At 38.3% G+C, this 25,232-nt stretch overlaps 2 protein-coding genes across 9 annotated transcripts in view; one reads left to right on the plus strand and one right to left on the minus strand.

The window, feature by feature from the left end:
- The window catches only part of DCTD (dCMP deaminase), a 204,675-nt gene that overhangs the window by 113,662 nt on the left and 65,781 nt on the right, over window positions 1-25,232 (minus strand). The window lies entirely within an intron of this gene.
- Window positions 1-25,232, plus strand: part of WWC2 (WW and C2 domain containing 2) — a 94,556-nt gene that overhangs the window by 52,128 nt on the left and 17,196 nt on the right. For both annotated transcript variants that reach the window (XM_074541352.1, XM_074541353.1), the window contains 13 exons: window positions 270-349; window positions 3,045-3,174; window positions 3,851-3,997; window positions 5,027-5,100; window positions 8,152-8,394; window positions 13,021-13,110; window positions 14,025-14,632; window positions 18,043-18,166; window positions 18,989-19,069; window positions 19,153-19,239; window positions 22,362-22,554; window positions 24,117-24,287; window positions 24,992-25,104. In XM_074541352.1, the coding sequence (XP_074397453.1) occupies window positions 270-349; window positions 3,045-3,174; window positions 3,851-3,997; window positions 5,027-5,100; window positions 8,152-8,394; window positions 13,021-13,110; window positions 14,025-14,632; window positions 18,043-18,166; window positions 18,989-19,069; window positions 19,153-19,239; window positions 22,362-22,554; window positions 24,117-24,287; window positions 24,992-25,104 (2,141 nt within the window). The remainder of the gene's footprint in view (window positions 1-269; window positions 350-3,044; window positions 3,175-3,850; window positions 3,998-5,026; window positions 5,101-8,151; window positions 8,395-13,020; window positions 13,111-14,024; window positions 14,633-18,042; window positions 18,167-18,988; window positions 19,070-19,152; window positions 19,240-22,361; window positions 22,555-24,116; window positions 24,288-24,991; window positions 25,105-25,232) is intronic.

Raw genomic sequence — 25,232 nt, forward strand, 5'->3', positions numbered from 1 at the left:
TTGTTAAAGTTCTCTCAGGTTTAATAACACAGTGTGGTATCAATACAAATAAGGAATGTGATTTAATCTGCTTGTGTCCCTTTAATACTAAAGCATGTTGCCCATAGACATCAGGAAGAGATAAGATCCTTTTTTTTAATGTGTGTCAGTAGAGCAATTTACTCTTCTTCTCTCATCTGATGTAGTGCATACTTTAATTGTTTAAAGCCATGTGTTACATCGTTTAACAAGAGGAATTTTCTAACTCTTGCTTTGATTTAACACACAAGGTTAAGAAGCTGAAGAGAGAACTCTCTCAGATGAAGCAAGAGCTGCTGTACAAGGAGCAGGGCTTTGAAACACTGCAACAGTGAGTAAATGAAAGTAGTAGAAACTGACTTAATTCAGTCACCGGGTTTCTTTTCTTTGGCATTGAATTGAATCTGTTTTATCTGAGAGAATTATTGTGGAGAAAAAGGAAAATCTAATATCTCTGTTTGGAAATGGGAAATCTGTGGAAATGGCAGCCCTTTTGTGCAAGTGCTAACATAAGAAATTTGTCTCCCCTCTTTTTTTTTTTTTTTTTTTTATATAGGGTAGCTTATGTTACAAAGACGCAGAAAAAAGGGCAGTGGTCAGGGGACCCAAGGACAAAATTAGCTGCTTTCTGTGTCAGATTTAATTTTTTTTTTTTTAATTTTTGAAAATATACTTAGGTCTTTCTTTCCTCTTTCCCCACCTATGAGCTCAAAAGAAAGAGAAAGGTGCTGCTCTTGGAGGTACAAATGGTACACAATTCTGCAGGGCTGGAAATTAGTCACAATTTGAGGATTAGAGACCTGCCTTTCTTTGTTCCAGTTGCTGGGATGCCTGGTGTCCAAAGGGCTGATGCTGAACTGGGTGAGCTTTCTGGGTATTTAACCAGTTAGATTACTAGGGAATTAATTTTTTCAGTCTAAGAACTCCCTGCTGCTCCTGCCTTACAACATTAGGCCCTAAAATATTAAATATTACTGGAACTGTCACCATAAAGAACTTGCTGCACAGGAAACCTTGCTAACAAGCGTGTTTTCTTGAGTAAAGTGAAGAGGAATTTATTTATGCTAGCTGTTTTCCACGTTGTACCCATACATTAAGGATACATTTCCACAGTAAAATGCTGAGCTGCTTGCCCTTAGTACACTGGTTCCAGTAGCAGAAGCAATCCTCAGCACATTAGGAAGATGCCAGTTAAGTCTCTATCCTCCTTCATTTTGACTAAAACAGAAATGTAAGATTTGTCTGTTACTTAAATATATACACACCAGCAAGGATAGTTGATTGAATTTAACCATGAATCAGATCTCATTTGTAGTAAAATTTTAAGAAGAAAGACATATTGATTCTAAAGCTTAAGGTAATAAAAACTCATGCTGCTGTCCCAGGATTAAAGGTTAGCCAATCATGCTGGTTTTATTATATTAATTGAACAATGAAGAATTGTTTTAAAGCAGCTTGCTCACAAGCCATTTTGATAGGAATCCAAAGCATGTTTCAGAAACTGTCAACAGCATTCCACAGAAACACAATGGACGTTTGTTTTTAAAATTCAGTCAGCCACTTTCAAACAGTACTAATCCCATTAATTTAAAACAGGATGATGGAATATCTTATATATCAGAGATCCTTCTTGTCTATCTTAATTATATACAGAATAAAGCAGTAGCAATTTGAATGTGGCATGTCATATTACTAGACAGCATGTGGTGTATTACCCAACCGTTCATTCATGATCCCAATTGTTGGTGTATCCTGTATCTGTTTGAACTTAGCAACCTGGTAAGTTACCAAAAATTGAGAGTTGTCAGACAGTAAGTGCCTGCCTATAAAAGAGTTCGAGGAACTTTCAAGCTAAAATAAATATGTCCTTGAATAGGAATGATTGCCAAGTCACAGAGGTAATTTCCTTACACGAATGCAGTTTAGTTTTCTCAAAAATTGGAATGTAGGAAAGGAGAACAGACATGCTTACAGCTTTACAGACTACTTTAGAACTTGGATATTTTTGTGGCTAAAACTTTAAGAAAAATAGAATACAGTTACAGGTGTTGTGTGCACGTTGCTGTTCTTGCTGGGGATGCTCATGATCACTTCTGGTTTGTTCACTCCTCACTGACAAGGCTGTTAACTTCCAGCAAAGATGATGGATGATGATAAAAAACAGAAAACCAATTGTATTATACAAGAATTTATTCTCTAGTAAATGCTTGATTTTTATCAAGATGGCTGTTGGTTGGTTTTAATTTTTGAAGCACAGCTGCAGTCATTTTCATGACGCTATGAAATACTCTGTTAAACTAGAGACCAGAGAAATGTGTTTACAAACTGTAGTTCTTGAAGGAAATATGGAAATACTAAAATGAATCATCTTTTTATCTCTAAGTTTAGGATAGCCTTTTATTACTTTCAGGTTTCAGTTTCTAAAATCATTGGTAGTTCAGGAATTTAAGTTCAGGAATTGTCCAATCTATGACATATGGTATTAATTATCCAGAGATTTTGTGAATAAAGAGAGCCTAGTGACTGGCTGAGCAGAACAGCTGTTCCAGACAGTTAATGCCCAGGATTAGAGTGAACTAGAGGGAAGCTGAGACAAGAATGGTGCTGGTTATGTTTCTGCTCAGAAAGGCTGATTAGTACCAAGAAGCCAGCCTGTCTGCCTGTGTCCCATTGTGGGTTTGGGTGGAAGGAGACTACTTGAAATAAATTCTGCTTCTGTAAGGAGCACAAACAGTTACTAGTATGAAAGGTGTATCCAAAAGCTGCTTTATGCTGCGGAGAGTTATAGTGGGAATGGGAATTTTGACAGTATTGTCAGCAATAACTCTGTGCTCCCTGACATTTTTGCCAAGGATTAAATTGTATTTGAATGGAGATTTCAATGTCATTTTTTCTTTCCATGGCTGTTGAAAGAAACAGAATCTCACCTCCTTCTCTTCTGTTCTCTAACTCAGCTTCTGCCTGAAGTAGAACAGCAAAGACATTAGCATGATTTTCTCTATCTGCTATTAATATTCTTTCCACAGAATTGACCAAAAAATGTCTGGAGGCCAGAGTGGATATGAGCTTAGTGAGGCCAAAGCCATCCTGAAGGAGCTGAAGTCCATCCGAAAGGCGATCACTTCAGGCGAGAGAGAAAAACAAGATTTAATGAAGGTATTTTGGTTGGTTAATGGAAGTTTTGTGTGGATTTGTTTTAACATGACTCACTTCCCTGATGATAAATACTTCACATTTTATACTTTTAAGGGATTTTCAAAACTTTTTGGGCCAAACTAGTATCAAAATTAAGTTTCAGATGCAGAAACTGAAGCCTGTGACATTCCTAGTTCAAAAACTGCTCTGTGTCAGAGAATATAGATTTTTTTGGAACTTGAATTAAGGTACAATGCATATGTTACCTCTAAAGTAAAATTTAGAATATTAAGTAGACAAAATTGATATATTCTGAGATGCCTGACCATTTTGTAAATCAATGAAAGTTTTCCTAAAATAAATTGTCCTATTTCCATACTTGAAAACAGATTTCCTTTTTAGTTTTTTTTCTTTTCAGCAAAACTCATAATTGCTTGACAAATTAAAAAACACAAAGTCCTAAAACAGACACAAGCCCAATGAGTAGCTTTTACATTTTCACAGGTGTTGGTCATCCTTAGTGTCACCTATGAATGGCTTGATTAAAAGGATGGGTTGCTTAATTTGAAATAAACCCAGAATTTTTATCGTGGAGTCTTTTACATAAATATCTTTTGGAGATAAACTGGTACAAACATGGTAAAGTGCAAAGGAACTTTAATTCTAATGCCACTTTCTTTCTCTGATTCCTGGACAGAGTCTTGCAAAACTGAGGGAAAAATTCAATGTTGACCAAACCACTGAAACATCTGAACCAGACTTGAGTTCCAGCTCTGTAAACTCACAGCTGTGTTTTCCTAGACAAACTCTGGATACAGGGTCTCAGACTGACATTTCTGGTGAGGTGAGCTTTTTTCATTTTGTCCAGTGTAAAGAGAAGTTGAAGAAGAATGCTACTGTTAATGGAATTGGAATCAAATGGCTGTTTGCTGCTGCAGACAGCATATATATGTGTACTTGTTTCACAGAATTACTTAGAATCACTCACGCTAGAATTACTTTTCTGGTGTTTTGCCCTTGAATTTTAAATCAAGATTCAGATAAACTTTATACATCTGTCACAAAGCATTTATGAAAATCTGATTTAGTTAAATAGTACCAGTACAGTGAAGATCAGGAGAGGTGCATAGTATTTTTTTTATTTATCTATAGGGTATATAACAGACCTATTAAATATGAAGATGGATTTTTTTTTTAAATTTTCAGGAAAAAGATCTCAGAACTTAAATGCACAATTTCATTTCACACAGCTGAAAAACTGTTCATGGAGCTACTTAGTGATTAGTGTTCAGTAATATAGTAAAACCTTATTTCATTGATACTATATTTTATATACACAGAAGGCTGTTTATTTTTGATACCTTCTTTGACATTCTGCAAGCTAAGGTTGTAAGAAAGAGAGTGTACAAGGTTTTCCAGACAAAGAACTTGTCTGTGTTTTGTAACAAATTTATTAAAGTCTAACTTTGAAATGCACTAACATAGTTCTAAATTCTGAGTTCAACAGAATTCATAGTAGATCAGAATTTTCAGTGCAGTCGCTGCAAGAATTCTTTGAAAAGTAAGGAAGTAAATTCTTTGAAAAGTAAAAGCTCTGGCTTTACTGCAATGGAATGTCGGCACTTGATGGTACAGTAGCTAAAAATGTATGAAGTGGCTCAGAAGAAAACAGCACTGTTTTGGACAGCTGAGTAGATGAGAACTAGGCATTTAACAGCAAGTGTGGGGCTGGCTGCAGGGGCAGGGTGGTAGTTTTATTTTTCTTTAACTTGTAATTTTTCTAGCATCTGCCTGGGTTTAGTTGGTTCGTTTAAAACCTTTGCACGGTAACGAGGCTACTTTTTTTGTTTGGTTGGTTTTGTTCCCTCAACAGATCGGAGCAAGAAATAGATCGAATTTAGCAGAGAAGGTCAGACTCAGTCTGCAGTACGAAGAGGCCAAGCGAAGGTAACGGGGGTGGTGGGAGCGTGCGGGGCCGGGAAGCTGCCGGTGCCCGGGAAGCTCCTGCTGCCCGGGAAGCTCCTGCTGCCCGGGAAGCTGCCGGTGCCCGCGGCTCCAAGGCCGGGCTCGCAGCGACATCCAGCGGGCGGCACCGCTGCGCGCCCTGCCGGGGACTGCAGCGCTCGGGAACGCTGCGGCTGTTCCTTAGTGCTAAACTGGATATGTTGTGAAACAAAATTAAAACGCTGACAAATTACTGGCTGTTCCAGGATTAAGGGAATAGAGTGAGCTGGCTTTCTGAGGAAAGCAGTCACCAGGTTATTTATGTCCATTATATCCTTCTTCAGGATCATAATTTCACTTTACTGTACCACTGAAGGCTCATCATTTTTAGAGTTGCTTCAGACTTCCAGTGCAGATTTAGTAGGCTTAATTATTTCTTTTTTCCCTTGGGACTTTAGATAATTTAAAAACTTGTTATCACTATGGGTTGACTTTTTTTTTTCATTAGTTTAATTTGAGGAGAAAAGAAGTCAGGAACTGCTCCGCTGATGAATGTGGAATGCCTTTCAAATAAAGTTCTGTGGTGCTTGCCCGTGGAAGTGGTGCCATCTTGATGAATTGCCACAGCACTGAAAAATGGGCATCAGGAAGCAGAACATTCAGGGTTCGAATGAGATCTTCTGGTGCACCAGAAGTGCTGCATAGTACTGGGGCAAGATTTACCACTGGGATGGTACTCTTGTGTGGTGTTATTTTCTAATACTTGTTGGCAAATTATTTGTCAGCTATTCAGAAGCCTTATTGCTTTTTTTTTGTGGAGGTTCTTTGTAATTTAAGGGAAATAGAAATCTAAGTACTATTCCAAACCTAAAGTTTTGGGGTTTTTTAAACTATGAAGAACTAAACAAAGCAACAAAGTTAAAAAATAGTGTTCTTCCCCAGATGAAAACTGTGCCTAGAATGACATTTCATCTGAGATTTAAATATTATTTTAGTTGGAAAACTGTGGCATGATCATTAAAAAACTACAAAAATAAACCTGCAAGTTAAAAGGACCAAGTAACAGCTTAGTTGTTTTTAAGTTTTAAAGGCAGGAGTCTGCATGACTGTTTTTTTGCCTAATTTCAAATGTATACTTCCTCCTACAGGGTAGTAGCTATCATCCTTACCAGTAACAACAGTAATCCTTTATATGCTCATCATGGATCATAAAACCTCATTGTATAATCAGCGCATTCATCAGAGAACACCAAGGCTATTGTGCTTGTTCTATATTGAACATGTATGATTTTGGCTCAGAATCATCATGTACCTAACGTTAATTGTCAGGTGGTCACTTAGATGGAGATAGGTTGCTTTGTTTCTCAGGCATAATTGATCCAAAACCTGATCACTCTATGTTCTGGCTGTGTCTTGATACCAAGAAGTCCCAGCATTGCATTTTATCTTTCTTTTGTAGGAACAAAAAGTTTCCTTGAAGGAAGTCAGGTTGCCACTTCTATCTTGGGGTGTGGGGGAAAAGAGAACAAAGGAGAAACAGCACACTGCTCAGAGTGTGGAGTACTGCAGCACAGGATCTTTCTTTCTCACAAATTACTTAGCCAAGAACGTGGCTAAGTTACAACTTAATGTTACAACTTTCAATGTACGTAACTTGGAATAATGAAGATACATACCAGTTTGCACATGAAGTTCAGTGCCTAATTATACCCCTTCTCCAAGTATTGTGGCCAGTGTAACCATCACTGTCATTTAATAAGTGTTGACCATCTTCTCTGAAATACTAAATGTGCAAATTCTCAATTATTTTGTGGTAAAATAGCTAAGATGAAGAGAGAATCTTGTAAGTGAATATCTCTACTTGAAAATTATCAGATAATTTTGTACATTGCAGATTTGACATTGCTTAGCCATCAGAATGTCTTGAAGAGGTGGAGTGTTCATGACTATGCTGAATTCAGTTGCAATGGTTATTCAAAATTATCTGACACAGCATGCTGACAATCCTCTCCTGATGTAGTGAAGATCTGGCTAATATTCCTTTTTGGCTTGTTGTGGCATCCCACCCTTAAGGGGAAAAGAGCACCCAAGATTCATAGATGCCCATGGTGGAAAAGGAATGACAAAAGTCAGAGTCAGCAAAAACTTAGGAACTTGTATTAGTAAATTATACAAATGGCCTGGAAATTGGGATGTCAGTCCCTGACCTCCTATTATAAACAAGTGGTGATGGATTTTGAGTAGGGGGTAGGATGAAATTGGAAAGGGAGAGAAAATAAGAAAGAGAGCAAGGACACAAACAAACATCATCAGCCCTGGCCCTAGCATCAATCCATCTGATGGGGTGTCCAAGGGCCTGGGGTGCCTGTGGGGGTACCTGCTTATAGCCAGGCTTGCCCTGCCCTGCAGTTACATTTCTCACTTTCTATGCAAATTAGCTATCATGAGCAGTGTGTTCTTCCAGACCTTTCTGGAAATGGATTGAGGGCTTCAGGAGCTTTGGTGGTCTTGATCCCCCCCTTACTGCAATGGGAACAGCAGTGGCACAAACTCAAACTGTTGAGTTCATGTCTTTTCTCTTTAGGTAGCTACTGTTGTATTGCCTTTTCCTTTAATTTCATACAAGAGCAATGCTTTTGTTTTAAGATTTGCTGCAGTGAGCACCTTGCTGTGGTGCACATTCTTTCACCATGGCCGTGTCTTTTCTGAGGAGCCCTCAGCCTCCCACAGGGTAGGAGAAATCCATCATACTCGTGAATGAGTAACGCATGGTGCCACTGCTATGTTAGCAGACAGATTGCTTTCAATAAAGCTTTTAATAACATTGTGACTTCTACTTGAACTGGAATAGGAGCAACTAATTTTTAATGCATATGCATGTGGCCTGATTCTCTGGCATAGTCTGTGTTCTTGTGAAACAAAACCTAAAGTAGGGCCTTAAGGTATAAAATGTTGTTATATCCTGATAGGTTTCAAAATATTGTATTGCTTCTCTCTTTCCTGGGCTTTGTGTGCTGTACTGGACTCAAGTAAATCTGCTTTGTTTTATTTTAGCATGGCTAATTTGAAGATTGAACTCTCTAAGCTAGATAGTGAAGCCTGGCCTGGAGCACTGGATGTGGAAAAGGAAAAACTGATGTTAATCAATGAAAAAGAAGAGCTTTTAAAGGAGCTTCAGTTTGTTACACCACGCAAACGGACTCAAGACGAGCTAGAGCAGCTAGAAGCAGAAAGGAAGAGGCTTGAGGAAGAGCTGGTGTCTGTGAAAAGCACACCCAGCCAAGCACTTGCTGAAAGGTAAGTGGTTGCTTTTGGCTAATATGAAGTGCTGCTTTCTGCAATCTAACCTTTGTACTCATTGCAGACCCTGAACTATGCCTTGATGGGCTATTTTCCTTCAGTGACTGTTCTATGTAGGTCTTATTTGTTATTAGCCCAATGGGCAGAGAAACAAAGAAGTCTTCAGTGCTGTGAGAGAATGTGAACACCCTGTATCTGCTCTGCAGTGTCAGTTGCTCTGCATTTGTTAGCAGCATGAAAATGCTTGTGACAGATGTTAAATAACTGAGGAATGTCAACACACCAGCGGGAAGGCAATACATCATTCACTCGTTTCTGATAATAGCTGTAAACTGTTTGAACTCAGGTTACAAAGATTATCTTGATTGTTGCAACATCTGAAGCCGTTCATTGTGAGTTTTATTATGCAAAAAAATTCAACAAAAAGGGGGAAAATCCCCAAAAGTTCAGATGAGAAGGATAATTGCTGCAAAACTTTCCTAACTTGGTGCTACCTAACTAGTAAGGGTAGCTACTCTCACAATAAATTATTTTTAGCTGTATTCAGACTTTGAGAAAATCAAAGCTGACTGTCACAGATGGACTTTTCATCAGCTCTAAGTGGAAATAAATTTAGGGCACCTCTAGCCCACATAAAATGCAATAAACACAAAATGTCATTGTGTGTATCAGTGTAGTATACCTTATTGAAGTAATACAATCAGCATTGTGTGGCTTTCTTACTTCCCTCTACTAGGAAACACCTGCTGTTGCTCCAGTGTGCTGTATGGCCAAATTCCTGTTATAGGATTAGAAGCTGAGCCCTAAATTTTAGCTGAGTAACAAGGAAGTTTTTTGCTTAGGAAGTACAAATGTGTGTTTTATGCAATATTTTTAAAACATTTTTACACTTTATAATAGTTTAAATTGCAGTATGTTAATAATCCAGATATGTTTTAGAAGAGGGGAACTATATTTTCACAGGAGAAGCTGCCTGTCTAAGCTAAATTGAATCTAAGATTTTGATAATATGCTGTTGTATAGCTAAATCTTGACTCAAGCTATAAATAGGTAGCTGGTGTCTGAATTTTGTGGTTGGGATTTGCTTTAGTGCAAAGTAAGTTCTGCACTTGTTTTCCCATATATGTCAGGTGCCAAACTTGGAGTACCTAGGGCAAGTAAAATTGTCCCCCATTGTCAAGAAGAGATGAATTTTCCATGTGTAGTGACAGAAGGAGTTGTTAGAGCTTCCTTTTCCCCCCCCCTCTGTTTTCCTCAAACTTTTTTCCTTTGATTTTTAATCCTGAAAATTTGGAGTGTTTGGGCTTTATTTCCTGAAGTTAATGTACAGTATGTTGTGCTCTGCTGATTGAGGTAGCACTTACAGTGGCTTCTGGGTTGATTTTTTGTTATTCCAGTGAATCTCCAGTGGATTTCTAGCTTCAACTCTTTATATTAAAACTGTCTCCTATGGTGACTTCAGAGCACATAAATTCTTTCACATGAGGCTATTTTGAGGATTATTTCTGATTTGTCCACTATAAACATAAAGTGAATTGTCTTTTTCAGAAGGATTCAGATGATGAAACTTTTTCGAAAATGTTAATTTAAAAAGAATACATTTAATTGTACCAGATCAATCAGCAGGATTTTGTTTCTTGGAGATGAGGGAGATTCTCCTCTCTGTTCTCAGTGGAGGAGCCATGCCATCTTCAAAATATTGTGCTATTGTTGCATTACCATTTTCTTCTATGAGGTTTCATTAATGCCTTCAGTTTGCAGTGTCTTCACAGGTAATAATAATGAAGCAGCAGCATAAGAAGCTGTGGATTATGCCAGAGCTTAATGCAATGAGGGTTCTTTCATTTGGTTTAGTGGTTTGGGTTTTTTTATTTCTAAGGGGAAAAGAAACAGGAGACGTGCTCTGACTTAAAACAAAAACATTATAGCATAGCCCTGGGTTATTTTGGTGCAGGATGCTGAAATTGCCACTAGTAGATGTTCGTGGATTCAATTTACAGAAGGAGAGTGTAGATCATAACATATCAACTTCAAAAAGGCAGAGACAGGGCATACTCTGGCTGCTTTAAGAAGCCTTAAAGCAACTGTGTAGAAATAAGTGGATTGTGAAACTGTTGAGAACTACTTGCTACCTTCTTGCCTCTGAGTTCCATTATTGCTTTAATCCTTGGCAGTATCTCCCAAGTAAGCACAGCCATTTGAACAGGTCCATGATTTAAGTACTTGATTGATTGTGCTGTTGCCTGCAAAACGGGCACCTGCTCTTGTTCCTGTCACAAACATGTCCACCTAAGTCTGCATTGAAAGGTTAGCTTTGTGCACTTTACCTTTTATATGTATTTTCTTTAAATATTCACTGCACCTCTCAGCAATGTTACAATCTAAGATCAAAAGAGAAAGATGTCTCACTAACACTGAAGTCCCTCCTGCAAGGAGGAACAGATTGATTTAAATAGAAGTGGTGCTAACAAGAGAGACAGAGGCCTGTGTCAGAACAGATTACAAAATGGTTGTTTAGGTGTTTACACAGGGGTTTCTGGATACTGTAGTTCCTGCTTGTGCTATAAAGAGGGAAGGTTCATTGACTGAAAGTTTTGGAGCTGGGGTTGTTGGGTTTTTTTTCCATTTTGCCGGATGTAGGATGAAAAAACTTTACCTGAATCTCAATTTGTTGTGAGATCATACAATTACTTCCTGCATTTCCTCAAACTTCCACAAGTGATTCATCACTTGGCTTGTGTTTGAGATTTGTGATTGGCATCTTTCTGACATTAGCCTGCAGGTATTAACAATTGTATTTAATTACTAGTAGATCAAATTACTTCCAGGAAAGAATTTTTTTCAGGTGCTAAATTATAAGGGATAAATTATGTTTATCAACCTCCTTAAGATGGTAACAGAAAACAAAATATTAATTGTGCTTTTGAGACAAAAACCAATGAAACCTTTTAGTTCAGTAGTACAAATTCAGTTGCTATAATGTCTCTCTCAAGGTGGCTTTTTTTGAGGATTTCATTCAGAGCAATTCCTAAGCTTTTATTTTTTTCCCATCTTCTGCCATTAGTAGTTGAACACAGAGCAATTTCTATGCCTCTTCCTTGAGGAAAAAATCATAGCTCACTACTGAAAAGCCACAGAAGAGCTAGTGAAGAGCACTCTTGCTTGGGAAAAGCAGGATAGATTAGGCTTTACAATTAGACAGAAAGCATGGATAAATAGTAAAATTATTGGAAAGAGCGTCTGATACTATAGATGAACATAATTCCTGGTGTGGAAACCTGTGTGCATGTCTTCCACAGAATGAAATACTGTGTATGCTTTTAACAGCCTTAGCAGGTATTGGCAGATGAGCACATCACTGCAGTGTGAGAGCACTGTGGCGTGGGCAGTGGAGTGGAAGTCACACCCTGGCTGACCTCGGGGTAACTTATTCACCTTTGCATAACCCACATTTGCTCGCTGAATAAGCATGGGTGTAAGCAAGTGCTTTTCATGCTTTGCTGAATCAGGGACTTAATGTACTTTGCTCGTGTCTGATGTTCAAAGGGAGTGAATTCTGAGCACTCTTGAGTATCTAATTCAGTTAATTCATTTTGTGTAAGAAAGCAATGGTTGATGTTTCTTGTTTCTCAGATTAGTAGCTGGAGAGCTTGCGATGTATCAGTTGACTGAGCAAGGCCTAGAGGAGAAGATAGTAATCCACAACTACAGGAGGATTTTAGCTGAATCCACTGAAAGCAAGCAATTTATTTAGTGTAAATGGAGTGATAAAAAGGAATTAAAAGAGGAGGGGAAATCACTCTAAACATTAGTGAATCATTTCTCCTATCCAAGAGGAATAGGAGAGTTCCCCATTTTGTGGCTTTAGAGCTGTTCTAGATAATAAAGCAGGAGGCAATAAATCCTGCCTTCTCATAAAGGTGAACTTGATGATGAGCATTACAATGCTGTGTGACTCTGAGGTGCTGACAAAGCTGTTGGGAATGTAGAAATCTCGACCAAGGACTCCTAAATATGGTCTATAATCTCAGAACCTTTCACTGAATGATGCTTTGATTTGCTGTGCTTTACCTCTATATAAAGATTCTGAAATTAAAGGGAGTGCTTTGATTTTAAACTTCAAGTTATCAAAAATAATACTGGTATTACTGGTATTGGTGTTCTTTTGGTTTTCCTGGTTTAGTTGGTTGGTTTTGTTTGTTTGTTTTTTTTTTTTCCCCTGGAACTGTATTAAGTGAGGAGGGAGTCTGCAGTGTGGCTTTTAAAAACTGCATGCGTGCAAATCTTATTATCCTGAAGTTGCAGCTATTTTCCCAGTGCTCATTTGTTACTTTTTTATTGGGTGCATGTTCCCCTTGGTACAGTGTGAATGTCCCAACCCTGTGCTTGCTTGTACACTCAGCAGGTTTGTTACAGTTCTTGGTATTCTGCAGGTAAAGTCACTCTGCTGAAGCAGTTGGGGTTTTATGATCAGACTGAGAGCTAACACACTATTTTGGATTTTAGTCACTGGCAACCTGATAAAAAAAATGAGGGATCTTCACTTTGTTTCTTTTTTATCTATAAAATGTTCTAGCCTATTCTGTAATGCTTTCCTAAACTAATATGTACATATTTTTGCAGATTAAAATTGGAGGACAGAAGAAAAGAGCTGGTACAGAAACTTGAAGAAACTACAAAGTTAACTACCTATTTGCATTCACAACTTAGGAGGTGAGACTGTACTGCATGATGTAAAACCTGTTTTGTAGTAGATCTGGATGTCTGAACTTCATTCTTAGGCTTATCTCTTAGCTGGAAGCTCAGCAAAATATATTAAAGTAAAAAAATGCAAATGTAATAGCTTGAAGTGTTTTGTCACCATGCAAACCTGGAGTACTTTCAGAATTTCAGCAAATTTTCTAAGTTGATAGTTCTGTTATTGTTGAGTAAATATATTTTAAGTGTTTAGAAGGGCCTGCTTGAATCACTTTTCCTGACATTTTTTCCCAGCAGTCCTCCAGAACCAAGGCAGTGGCACTCAGTTTCTCTGGCCTAGCAGGACTCCCTATCTGCTGTTATTAACAGGACAAGACTGCATGTTCCAGCCATAATTTACATAGTTGGATTTATTGTGCACATGGAGTGCGTGTTGTCACGCAGATGGGAAGCAGTTCTGCTAGAAATTGTCTATCTGGCATCTTCCCAGGTGCTTGGGCGTAGGGTGGGCTGCACAACTTGCTCTAGAGGTGGCAACATTCCTCTGCTGTCATAAGCTCCATCTTGGGGATCCCTGTGCTGTCACATTGACCACACAAGCACCCACATCAGACTGGAGCAGGTTTCCAGTGGGATATAACAGCTGAGAAGGCTGCTGTTACTGCCAGGCCAGCTTGTCAAATCTGCAGCCTTCTCCAGAAGAAAAGGGGTTTAGGCAGGTGGGCAAAGGCAGAGTAAATGGCCCTGGTAGTGTGCAGGTTGGGCACACTGAGCTAAGCCAGGTATAGGTGCTTAAAAAACATAATGCCCCAAGCAGCCTTTGGTTGTGATCTGTTACAAGGCAGATTCAGTCAAGCTTCCCTCTCTTTGTTCTGCTTTGTGCTGGTTTAGTTGAGTAACATCAGCATGTGTTTGTGCTTTGTTTGCAGCCTCTCAGCCAGCACGTTATCTGTGTCTTCAGGGAGCAGTTTGGGATCCCTCGCATCCAGCCGGGGATCGCTGAACACATCAAGTAGAGGCTCGCTAAACTCACTCAGCTCCACGGACCTCTACTATAACCAAGGCGAGCAAATTACAGATTTGGACTATCAGTACAAACTTGATTTCATGTTGCAAGAAAAAACTGGTTACATTCCTTCAGGGCCTATCACTACTATTCATGAAAATGAAGTGGTCAGTTCCCATGGGAAACTCGGTTACAGTGACTCTCCTTCAGCTGCAGACCATCCCAAATTGACTGAACCTCCCAAATCTGTGACATCACTGTCTTCCAGATCCTCTCTCTCCTCCTTGTCCCCCCCAGGCTCCCCTTTGGTTTTAGAAGCTGCATTTTCAGTGTCAGCTCAAAACTCCCCTCTGCATCACCTCACTACGGACTTTGAAGACTCTGACCTTTCAGGTGATTTTGCAGGCATTAGCTTCTGCGAGAACCAAATATTACTGGACTCTGAAGCCAGAGCAGGATCTCAGACTCCTACAGATGATAAAGGTCTAAACGTTAGGCAGCCTCTGCCTTCTCTACACGAAGAAAGTTCAGGTAATTAAAAAAAAAAATCTAATGTCAAATGTATGTGCAACATGAAAATTAACAGCTGGCTCTTGAAATGAGGAGGTATGTTGTGTAACTGAAGAGTATCTTGATCAGCATGCACTTGCATGTTCTGAGGGATGTTACCTAACTTCTAGTTTTGGCTGCAGAGAGCTGCAATCACTCTGATTCTGTCCATATTTTTCAATAGCCATTTTAGAAAGTAAGTTCACGTATTGTAATCTGTCATGAAAACAGTAACACAAAAACCTGAAGATAGATTTTGAAAGCTAGGAGGATGCATGCTGTTCCTAAGTTCTATCAGGATGTATGGATATAGAGCAAATACCCTCTGCTGGTTTTTTGGTAACTTGAAATCAGATATTTGTTTCTCATTGAAGAGTAAGTTACAAAGTGACCTCCTCAGTAAAAGAGACTTCTGGACTGTAAACTATGTGTTATGTGTATCTAATTATTTGAGCCTGCTGTCACTGAAAGATCTACATTTCATTTTGAATTGAGAAAGACAGGTCACTACATTACAGTGAGAGTTTCCCCATTTTTAACATAAATTTCACAGCTTTTAGCTTTTTATCCAAGTTAGAACAGAGTTCCTAAGTGAGTCTAGGATCCCCTTGCAGTCTGTGGGTAACTTCCAAAAGAAATGAGACATCTTGTCCTAAAGCATACTTTCCTTTAAGGAAGAAGGGATGAATGACTGAGTTATCAAGGTATCCTTAGTTACTAGTTAATTAGGTGTGATGAATTCCACTTCTGGTCTGTATCAAAAGCCATACCAGCATACTTAATCGTCTTATATTGTCAAAACCTTTGGCAGAGACAGAATTTCAAAAATCCCAGCTGTCAAGATGGCTCGTGCTCAGTCTTGGAGTTCTCGCTTTGCTGCCTTTTGTTCAGGCTGACAGTATGTTGTGCTCTCTCTGCACATTTATTCTTTTCTGGTGTCATTCTGTGTCATTGTCTTCAAGTATGTTGCAAACCATTCATGTTTATGTTACACTCTGTTTTCTCAAGGAAGAACTGAGTGAGACAGATTTCCAGTAGTGCTGAGCACTGGCAGCCCTATTTGAAACCTGGTCAGTACCTGGCATTTCCAATTGTATTTCTGAGCTGGTAGGGAAGCAGCTAACTAAGGAGTTTGGTGTTTTAGAGAATAAACATGGCCTAGCTCTTGAGCATTGTCCAGATTTATTACCAAGTTTGAACTGTTGTGCTTGGAGTTTTAAAATTTTTAATAAAAGTACCTTGTCATGTTCATACAGTTATATATTTTAATGAGAAATTTGCTTGTATTTATTTAATTCTCTCAAGGAACTGTTATAACATCTGTTGTCTAATTAGATTAGCTTACTGCAGTACTGTGGTAATTTCAAAGCTGGCCAGAGCAAAGTGGCACCAGAAGAGAAAGGGATGGTGTGCTTAGTACAAGCTGGGAGGCCCCACTCTGTTTCACTGTGCAGAGAGAAAACAAGAAAATGACTGATGTCCTAATGGTCTGAACCTGTAAAATGCAAAATTGAAAAAGCATGGAAAGGAAATCTGAGCGGAGGGGGTCTTTTTGTCCTTTGTCTTTTCAGGATAGTGTAGCACAGTAGTTATTTTACTTTAGAGCCATATTATAAAAGATTGAAACAATAATTAATTTTCCTGCCTGTATTCAGCAGCATATCCTTTCCAAATTAACAACAATTTTCAGTCTGTCTTTGCAATCTGTCTGTAGCTCACATGGTTGGAGAACTGAATTCAAACTGGTTTGGAATTTGGGAACATTTTGGGCTATGTGAAATCAGATTTTTTTTTTTAATTATTTGTATAGATCATTATTTTTAAAGACATTGTGTGGTTCTCTAACATTTTTTCACTTTTTGAGGACCTCTTATTCTGGATATTGTCTGCTTGCCTTTTAAGTCTATATAAGTAGTTATGGTTTTAAAATGTAAATTCATTCTGTGATTCTTCATACTGATACTTCCCCATGTAGCACCATGTGCATAATACAGTTCATCTTTAAACTTGTATTAAGGCTGCCAAAACAAGTATTTGAATTTTGTATAGCCAGGTATTAACTAATTACACTTCAGTAACTCTGGTTTCCACAGTAAAATGGGCTTCATGGTGAGACTTCAGTAATTAACAGTAAGACACAGATCTGGAGTTTGTTCAGTGTTTCTACTCCAGTTTCATCCTTGAAACTGCTGAATGGGATGCTGAATGGGAAGGTTTGAACAAACTCAGCCAGAGGACTAAACCTGCATTGAAAATTTCTGCCCACACCCTTGGGTTTTTACAGGACTACAAATCTGAATACTGCCGAATCTTAACTTGGGCATTGATAAAGACTCGAAGATAGCACAGCTCCTTTTCATGTAATCTGCACTGGCTCTCTAGATGCAGTGTTCACCTGCTTCTCTGCCTGTCTGACTTTTCTGTACAGGTGAACCATAGAGATATTTGCTCCTCTGCACATGTCCCTGCTGTCAGAAACCAAGTTGGAATATCTTGTAGTTCTTCCACAGTCAGTCTCTGTCATTGTCAAAGTCAATTCAGGCTGCTGTGGTAATTCCTAAGGGTAATCAATAAATCATGTCATCACCTTCACCCCTCACATGGTGAGGGGGAAGGGAAAGAGCACTTCATCATCAAGGAAATAGTATTCCTACTGCCATAAATAAAAGCACAAATGCAGCAATCAATCATCTAATCTAGAGCCTTAAATTTTAACATCTTAACAGGATGTAAAGTCATGATTCAGATGAGGATGATAATGCATACCAATATCCTCACCCCTGGCAGATAAAAGGACTGCATAGGCCCTCAGCTTGCTGTGCTGCAGAATATGGCTTCATGGCATGACACTCACATATGAATGCAAGTTGAAGATTAAAGCTAAGTAGTCATTGAAAGCCTGTAGCAGAGAAAGTTTTTGATGATAGTAAACCAGAGAGGATTTTATTTCCAGCAGTTATATCACTGGGGAGAGGATGTCTGTCTGACTTTTGAATATTTAATAAACAGTAGGCAAGCACTTGGCATGTAGCTGCAGTGTTACCACAGTGCTGAATGTGAACAGGGCAAATACTGGTTTAAAGATCAGGAAAGTGAGGGCTGATAATGAAGGATAATAACTAGCTCAATGCATAAGGGTGATCATAGGAGTCTGTGTCTCTGGAAAGAAGTAATAGTACATTTTCAAGTTCATCAGTCTGGTTATATCTGTAGCCAGAATATGTAGCAAGAGCAGTACAGTCTCAGAATGTTTAATGATATGGAACAAAACTACTCTGTGATACTCAGCTAAGGGTCACTGCTTTCAATGTGACAACTTCCTAAGCTATGCTCATCTCTCTTTCTGACTATTCATCTCTTGGACTAGTTTTCATTCTTTTTCCTTTTTGTAGGTGGTGATTTACCAAGAAGAACAGCTGGTCATCTGCTTGAGGAGAAAACAGCTTGTGTATCTGCTGCTGTGTCTGATGAGTCTGTAGCTGGAGATAGTGGTGTATATGAAGCCTCTGTGAAACAGTAAGTTTGAGAAATCATGCAAGTCTTCCCACCAAAAATTTAAATATATCTATGATCAGTTACACAGTAGCTGCAGAAGATGGTAACCAGCCCTGCCTTTTTTAGAAATAATTTGTATTTTTAAGTGGGAAGAAAGGCGTATTTGCCAAACAATGAAGTTTGATCTGAGGGTTTTTTGTGCTTGTATAACTTGGTTGAATAGCATTAATATATTCTTTATAATCTTGGGGTTTTTTCCTTGCTAGAAGTGTTCCCAAGAGAAACTATGCTATGATTTAAACTGTGCAGGTTTTGCCATGTGACTCTATTGTCAATACTCAGAGTTACTGTTTTCACTTCTTGTTTTATGAAGTATTTTTAAGATTGCACAGCAATTTTTGGAATGTTTTTATTTTTAAAAAGAGGTTATAGAAAAGACATGAACAAACTTTATTGTAATGTTAGAATTAAAACAATCCAGGTTGAGGCTTATTGTTCACTGCAGTGATCAGGATATAAGAAACATACTTGCTGTTATTTTTTGACCAGACAACTTCTATAAGATTTTTCATACTAGTTTATATAGTATGGTCTGTAATCTTCAGTAATCAGCCTCAGGCCTTTCTGAAGCATTGCTGCAGTTGTCAAACTATTCCAGCAGCAACTGCCCCTAAAACAAGCACTGCTGTTGTGTAGGCTCTGAAATTCTTATTTGGAGTGCATGCTGTAATTAAGTCAGCATGTTTAGGAGGATGGATATATGTTCTGTATATGCATGTGTTATTAATTACTGAAAGCCAACTATAATTTTCCAAAATGTGAGTATTTGCCTGGTTTTCCTAGACCAAATGAAACTGAGGACACTGTATATAGTGAAGATGATGCAACAACTCTAGAGGCTGCTCAGGTACAAATAGGACTCAGGTGAGTGACCAGCAAGGGGAATATTTCTGTTGATCCAGAAGTGTGAATAGTAAACTTCCCTTGTGTTGTCCTTTTTTTAACAGATATGACCACAGCAATTCAAGTTTTGTGATAATCATAGTGCGGCTTAGAAACCTTCCAGCATTTCCTGTTCCCCTTGGCTCTAAGGTGTAAGTCAAACAGTCACTGACATAGAGTTGGGATATAAGAGTGTAATAATAAATTCTAAAAATTCTCTAAAGAAATTGGTTGATTTATGGCTTTAGAGCACTGAAGTATGTACAGAACTTCTCAAACTGTTGTAGTATTTAGCATTGTAGTATTTATGAAATATGTAGTATTTAGTATTTGCATATTCCAGCAATGCTGCAAGAATAAGATGTTATCAGGAAATTTGCACATTCCACTAAACTGGAATAAAAAAGGATTTTAAAATGGTGTTTTATCTACTGCCTCTAAACATTCCAGCTTTGTGAGTGCAAAACAGCTATGCTATAGTTACTAAAACCATTCTTTTGATACTTTGGCATCCTTTCAGCTCCTAATGCTGTTTTTTTGCATTTATGTGTCTTTTTGATGGAAAATGGGATTTAAAGCAGTATTTGTCTTTTAAGTGAGCTTTTAAAGGAAAGGGGTAATTTAATAAATTGCAAGAGGACAAGCACAGTCACGTTGAGATACACCATCCCAAACAACTAGAGCTTGGGGGTCTGCTAAGAATTAGTTCTTGATTCAATTTGGACCAACAAAGTCTAAAAGTAAATTGAAGTCTGAATCATATGTAGAGAAAAGCCTGAATATGTTATCACTGAGTTTCTAATCCAAAATTCTCAACTGAATAAATAAGTACAGGTTGCCTTAGGGACATTTGTACTTGAGCAAGCTTTTTGACAGACTGTAAGATTACCTTAAACTGTTGAAAAGCTTAATAAGATTGGAGTAGGATATAATCAATCCTTGAAAAATTTAGTTTTCTTGGTGATTCTTTTCCCTTTGTATCCCATTGGCTTAAATTTGATTGGCAGATAAATAGGAAGCCGCTGGATATGGAAAGGATGCATTAAGGATAGAGGCCTGGGTGCTTGCTGTATTTTTCTGTTTGTTTTTGTTAATAACAAATGGTTGTTCTACTACTATCCTTCCTTCTTTGAACTAGTCTTTCCTCTGCTGACCTTCCAAGTCTACTAACATTTAGCACAAGAAAACAAAAAATCTAGAGAAGAATAAATTGACACAGGTGAGAGGAAAAGTAGATAATGTAGGATGACAAAAAGATGTTCAGTAACATAAAGCTAGGCCAGAGCAGGCCTCTTTTCAGGAATTAAAGTGTGAAGTTGTAATTGATAGTCAAGAAGTCCTAACCTGCTGCTGCTAAAAGAGATTTGATGAAATTAAAGCTGCACAAAACAAGGAGGAAGAAGGGGCAGGGTAAAGGCAGGACCTTGCAAATAGCATTTTTCTGCCACTTGCACTTGTGTGCATGTATGTATAATCTGTACAGATACATAAAAAAATAAAAAAAGAAAAAAGGGTCTGAAAAAAGATGCTACATTATAGCTGCATTTCCTAGAACATCAGTTGGATAAATTAGTACTTTGGTGAACGTTTACACATGAAAGAATAGATTTGACATGAGGTGTTAGTGCTACTGTAAAAACTGCTCACTTTTTGCCCAGGTAGAGCACAGTTGAAGGGTTACTGTGTCAGGGTCACTTCTTCATCACTTGAGAAGTCATAGGTTTGTCACAGTAAAATCTGATTCATCGACTGACTCTTTAAGTTTATTAATTAAAATTAAAGTAACCACTCGTATAGAAGAAAGTGGGAGAACAATTTCTTTCACTTCTTTGTTTACCCTTCATTTGGCCTGATGCCAATAAATTGGCAAACAGTTATTAAAAGAAAGTTCTAATGGACTACCTTTTAAACATACTTTTGATACACTTTATCTTCTATTCCTACATCTTTTATAAATGTTTTTAATTGCTTAGTCTATTAAAATGGCTGTTTTCAGTAGACTGCCAATTGCTCGCCTACAGTTACATGAATACAGCAGCAGCATTACTGGAGTTACAGTATGCTACCACTTCACCTCAGGACTGGCATGTCGAAATGCTGGATACCTGCTATCCAGGCTGTATGTGTGAACCAAACAACCTAGATTTTGCTCTTTATTCCAAGAAGTTTGGCATAACTGGGAAATAAAGATTATGCCCAAATTAAAGTAAAGTAAAAAAATCATGTTTCTCACAGACCTAATTTCTTTTGATTTAACTAATGTAAAATTAAGTTTTTAATAAAATTATTGAAACTCTGCATGGAGTCAGAAAATATAATAGTAGTGCTATAAATTTTGAGAGAAAAAGTAATTTCCACAATTATTTACATTGACCTACTCTTTCTTCTTGCTTTAGCCAGCTTCATTGTATTCTATTGTCCAGTGAATGCCATTTACATTTAAAGCCAGTACCAGAAATGGACTAATAGATAGGCACAGAAAAGATGTTAAACTATGCTCATTTGTGTGTATGAGAAACTGTGCAATAGGTAAATAGCACATACAAATTGCATTAAAAATGTCTTTACTCTGTCAAGCTCCTGCTAAAGTGACACCTTCAAGTTAGCTAGTACAACTTTTATCCACATAATATCCATTCCTATTGGCTTCATGGAATTCCTATTGGTTGTATGAAATGAATGCAGCCTTGTAACAGGCTCTGTGTTTCTCTGTGTTTCCATTTCGGCTTGCAAGATGCATTCTTCCAAGTTTCACTTAATATGTTATGAATTGATCTTAAGCAGCTATGGCCCTAGCTATTTTTTGTTCCTTGCTTTCCTTAGTTTCCTGCTTTCTTTGAAAATCTTGTTTGATTTGCTTCCTTAAAAGATTAAAAGACATCACTGCTTTTCACTGCTGCTTGCATTATTCTAAGACTTTAATTTTTACATCCACCCCAGTTCTTCTCATTTTTTTTAAATTAACATTAAAGCCATGTTTCCTGCCACTTGTGACATGATCTTCATTGTTTACAGTAACTAAACTTGGATTGAGTCCAAAACTGCTTCCACTCTTGCTACTACTACCATACCAGGCACAGAAATTCCTTCTTGGGAAATGTTTCTGCAGGGGAGTTCCCCACTCATCTTTGTCACCTCTGTTCCATTCCACTGATAAGTTACTGTTCCATTTTGTTGCTATGCAGTCCTTAAGTTGATGGGGTGAACTTCTCCCCTGCATCACCAGCAAGTGGCAGCTTAAACAGAGGTAAAGATGTTGTTTTGTTTCTGGCAGGTATATCAGAGTGGCAGTCCTTCCATCCTCCACTGATATCAGCTGTCTGTTCCGCACTAAAGTTCATCCTGCCATGGAAACCATTTTATTCAACGAGATATTCAGAATGGCCATTTCTCAAGTGGCACTGCTACAGAAGACACTGAGAGTAGATGTGTGTGCTGTCAGTAGGACTCGTCAGGAAGAATGCTTGGTATGTGGTTTTATTTCTGGTGCTTTTTTGGCATGCATTTGTTTATAGTGTGCCCTCTTATTCTGATGGTCAAGGCTGCTAAAATTCCACAGCACTTGGAGACAAAGTCTGAAGCATAACTTAGTTGTTGCTACAGTACCTAGAATACTGCCTTTCTATGAAACTCCTGGTACAGAATCTAATCCTGGATGGAAGGTGTTTTGATAATTCTAACACTACTTTAACCCTTTAATTACAGATTGATATTTCATCTTTGCCATTTTATACATAAAACCCCTATAAACTTCAATGCTACGTTTTAAAGTAAAAACAGAAGAAGAGCCACAATAAAAACCAATGAGAGCAAACCCTCATTATCACAATTTGTCACAGAGAACAAACTAAATTACATTTTGGAGGTTATTTTAGAATATATGACGGACACCTCTTTGGTCTTTATGATCTGTTGAAATAAAAAAGCATGACATTTATAGATCAGCCCATTGGAAGCTGTCACTTTGAATGTTGTTGTTAATCGTAGTCATCACTGAATCAGTGATGCTTCATTTACTTTCAAATTGCTTTTGCATGGTCTGGTACAACTCAAGTCTAGTTTTTCACCACAAGAGGGATTTTAGTAGCACAGTGAGATTTGTGCAGTTACCGCACACAGAAGAGATGCTGCAGTCTGCTGGGGTTCATTGGCTTTGACTACTGTGAAACAGCTTCACTTTTCAGAAGTTAACTTAATTTCTGGGGAATGTGTTGGCCTTTTTCAGTATGTAAGAGTTTTCCCCTGAGGAAAGGGAAGGGCAACAGAACAAAAATGCAACCTCAGGCAGGATACAGAGGTGAAGAAAGGACTCAACAATAGCAAAAAGCCCCAGTGAAGACAAGACTTATTCCAAAGATCAAATGGAAGAGTTGGGAGTATCATCCCCAGGAGAATGCCCTGGACAACATGACCAGAGTCTTGGCAAGAGCTATGTGTGCAGCCCAGCAGCTGTGAAGATAATATGCTTTGCCAAAGAACAAAGGATTTTAATCTCCAAGGCACAGCCCAAACATGAGTACTTCAGAAGTTTTCCCAGAGTACCAACTCAGTGGATGCCAGTGTTTGTCCAAATGAAAGGGTTTCTTAATCTCTTTTACTGGCTTTTCATCTCCTTCTTCCCTGGTTAGAGCAGGCAAGGTCATCCATTATTTGCCATATGCATGGTTTTTGTGGTGGGACAGTTGAAAAATCATGTGACACTTGCTGTCCCACAGCTGGTGCTGCACAGGTTTTCATTGCTGAATGCACTAGAGCAGGTGTGTGCAGTACTATGGTATGGTGTAGGGAGACATTTCTGCAGACTGAAATAAGCGATGGCAGAATGGACAATATGAAGGACATTTCCATGTACTTCTATTTGTCAATTTTAACTGGAAGTAGAGGGAGATAGAAAACTGTACAGTTAGAAAGGGAATTAAGGTTCACGTCAAATTTGTGCTGCCTGTTTTGCATGATGAGTACAGTAGAATGTTTTGTAGAAAACAGAACAAATTTAAATAATTTTTTTCCCTTTTCTTATTTTGTACAGGCTGGGACTCAGATCAGCCTGGCAGATTTATCACTTTCTGATGAGACCTGTACTCTGTGGTACAACCTGTTGCCTTGCAAGCAGAGTCCTGGCAAAAAACCCAAGGAACAAAATGACGAATACATGTTTCTGTTAAGCAAGCAATCACAGTCACTGGACTCACTGGACTTGGTGAGTGATGAGCTGGCTATTACTGTGATAGCAAGAAAAATGCCAGAGACTCCAATTGTGCCATTGCATTGTAGTTATTTGAATGTGGGAACTGCCATCCTGAAGGTCCAAGGCCCTGTTTTGCAGGCACTTTTGTCTAGAGTGACTTTGTGTGAGTAGGGCCTTCAGCTGTGATTCTTTTTAGAAAGAATGTTATTGAAGAGCTTCCTTAAGTGTGTAATTTATTTTCATATGCATACATTAAAAATTGCTATTTATTAACTGTTGAATCTGCATACTCAAAACGATTGCATTGAACATGCTTTTATGCAAAACGTACTAACTCTTCTGGTTAAGTAAGCTTTTCTGCTTTAATTCCTTCTTAAGAGAACTACATAGAAAATATAACTTTGAAAAGCACCCTTTTTCACCCAAGAACAGTACGATAGGGAAGGTGAGAAAATACATTGAAGGATGACAGAAGTATATTTGATTGCATTGTCATTTTAAAACCAATTGTTTTTCATTGAGATTTACTCTGTGTAAAAGTGATTATTCAATGTGCTATACACTGACAATTCAAACCCCTTATCCTCGTGATCTGGGGGTCATTGTGTCTGCTGTCATCAGGGAGCAGTAGGGTGATGCAGCTCTTGCAAGAGTTGGCGTTTTCCTACCTGTTATGTATCATTCAACTCTGGTTTACCTTTTTTCCTTGTGAGCAGGATGCTGTGTCAGCTCTGCTGGAGAGGACATCTGCTGAGCTGGAAGCAGTAGAACAAGAGCTCGCTGAAGATGAGGAGAAGGAACAAGAGCGAAGGGCCTCTGAGGAAGACTGGTAAAGACACTTTTCCTCCCTCACTGTTCAGGCCTGAATGATTCAGCTTATTCTTCCTCTTCTTACACAAACAAAAGGGCTGTACTTTTGGATATCAATAGATTCATAGAATGGTATGGGTTGGAAGG

Source organism: Zonotrichia albicollis, chromosome 5 (genome assembly GCF_047830755.1).
Source record: "Zonotrichia albicollis isolate bZonAlb1 chromosome 5, bZonAlb1.hap1, whole genome shotgun sequence".
Classification (NCBI taxonomy): Eukaryota; Metazoa; Chordata; class Aves; order Passeriformes; family Passerellidae; genus Zonotrichia; species Zonotrichia albicollis.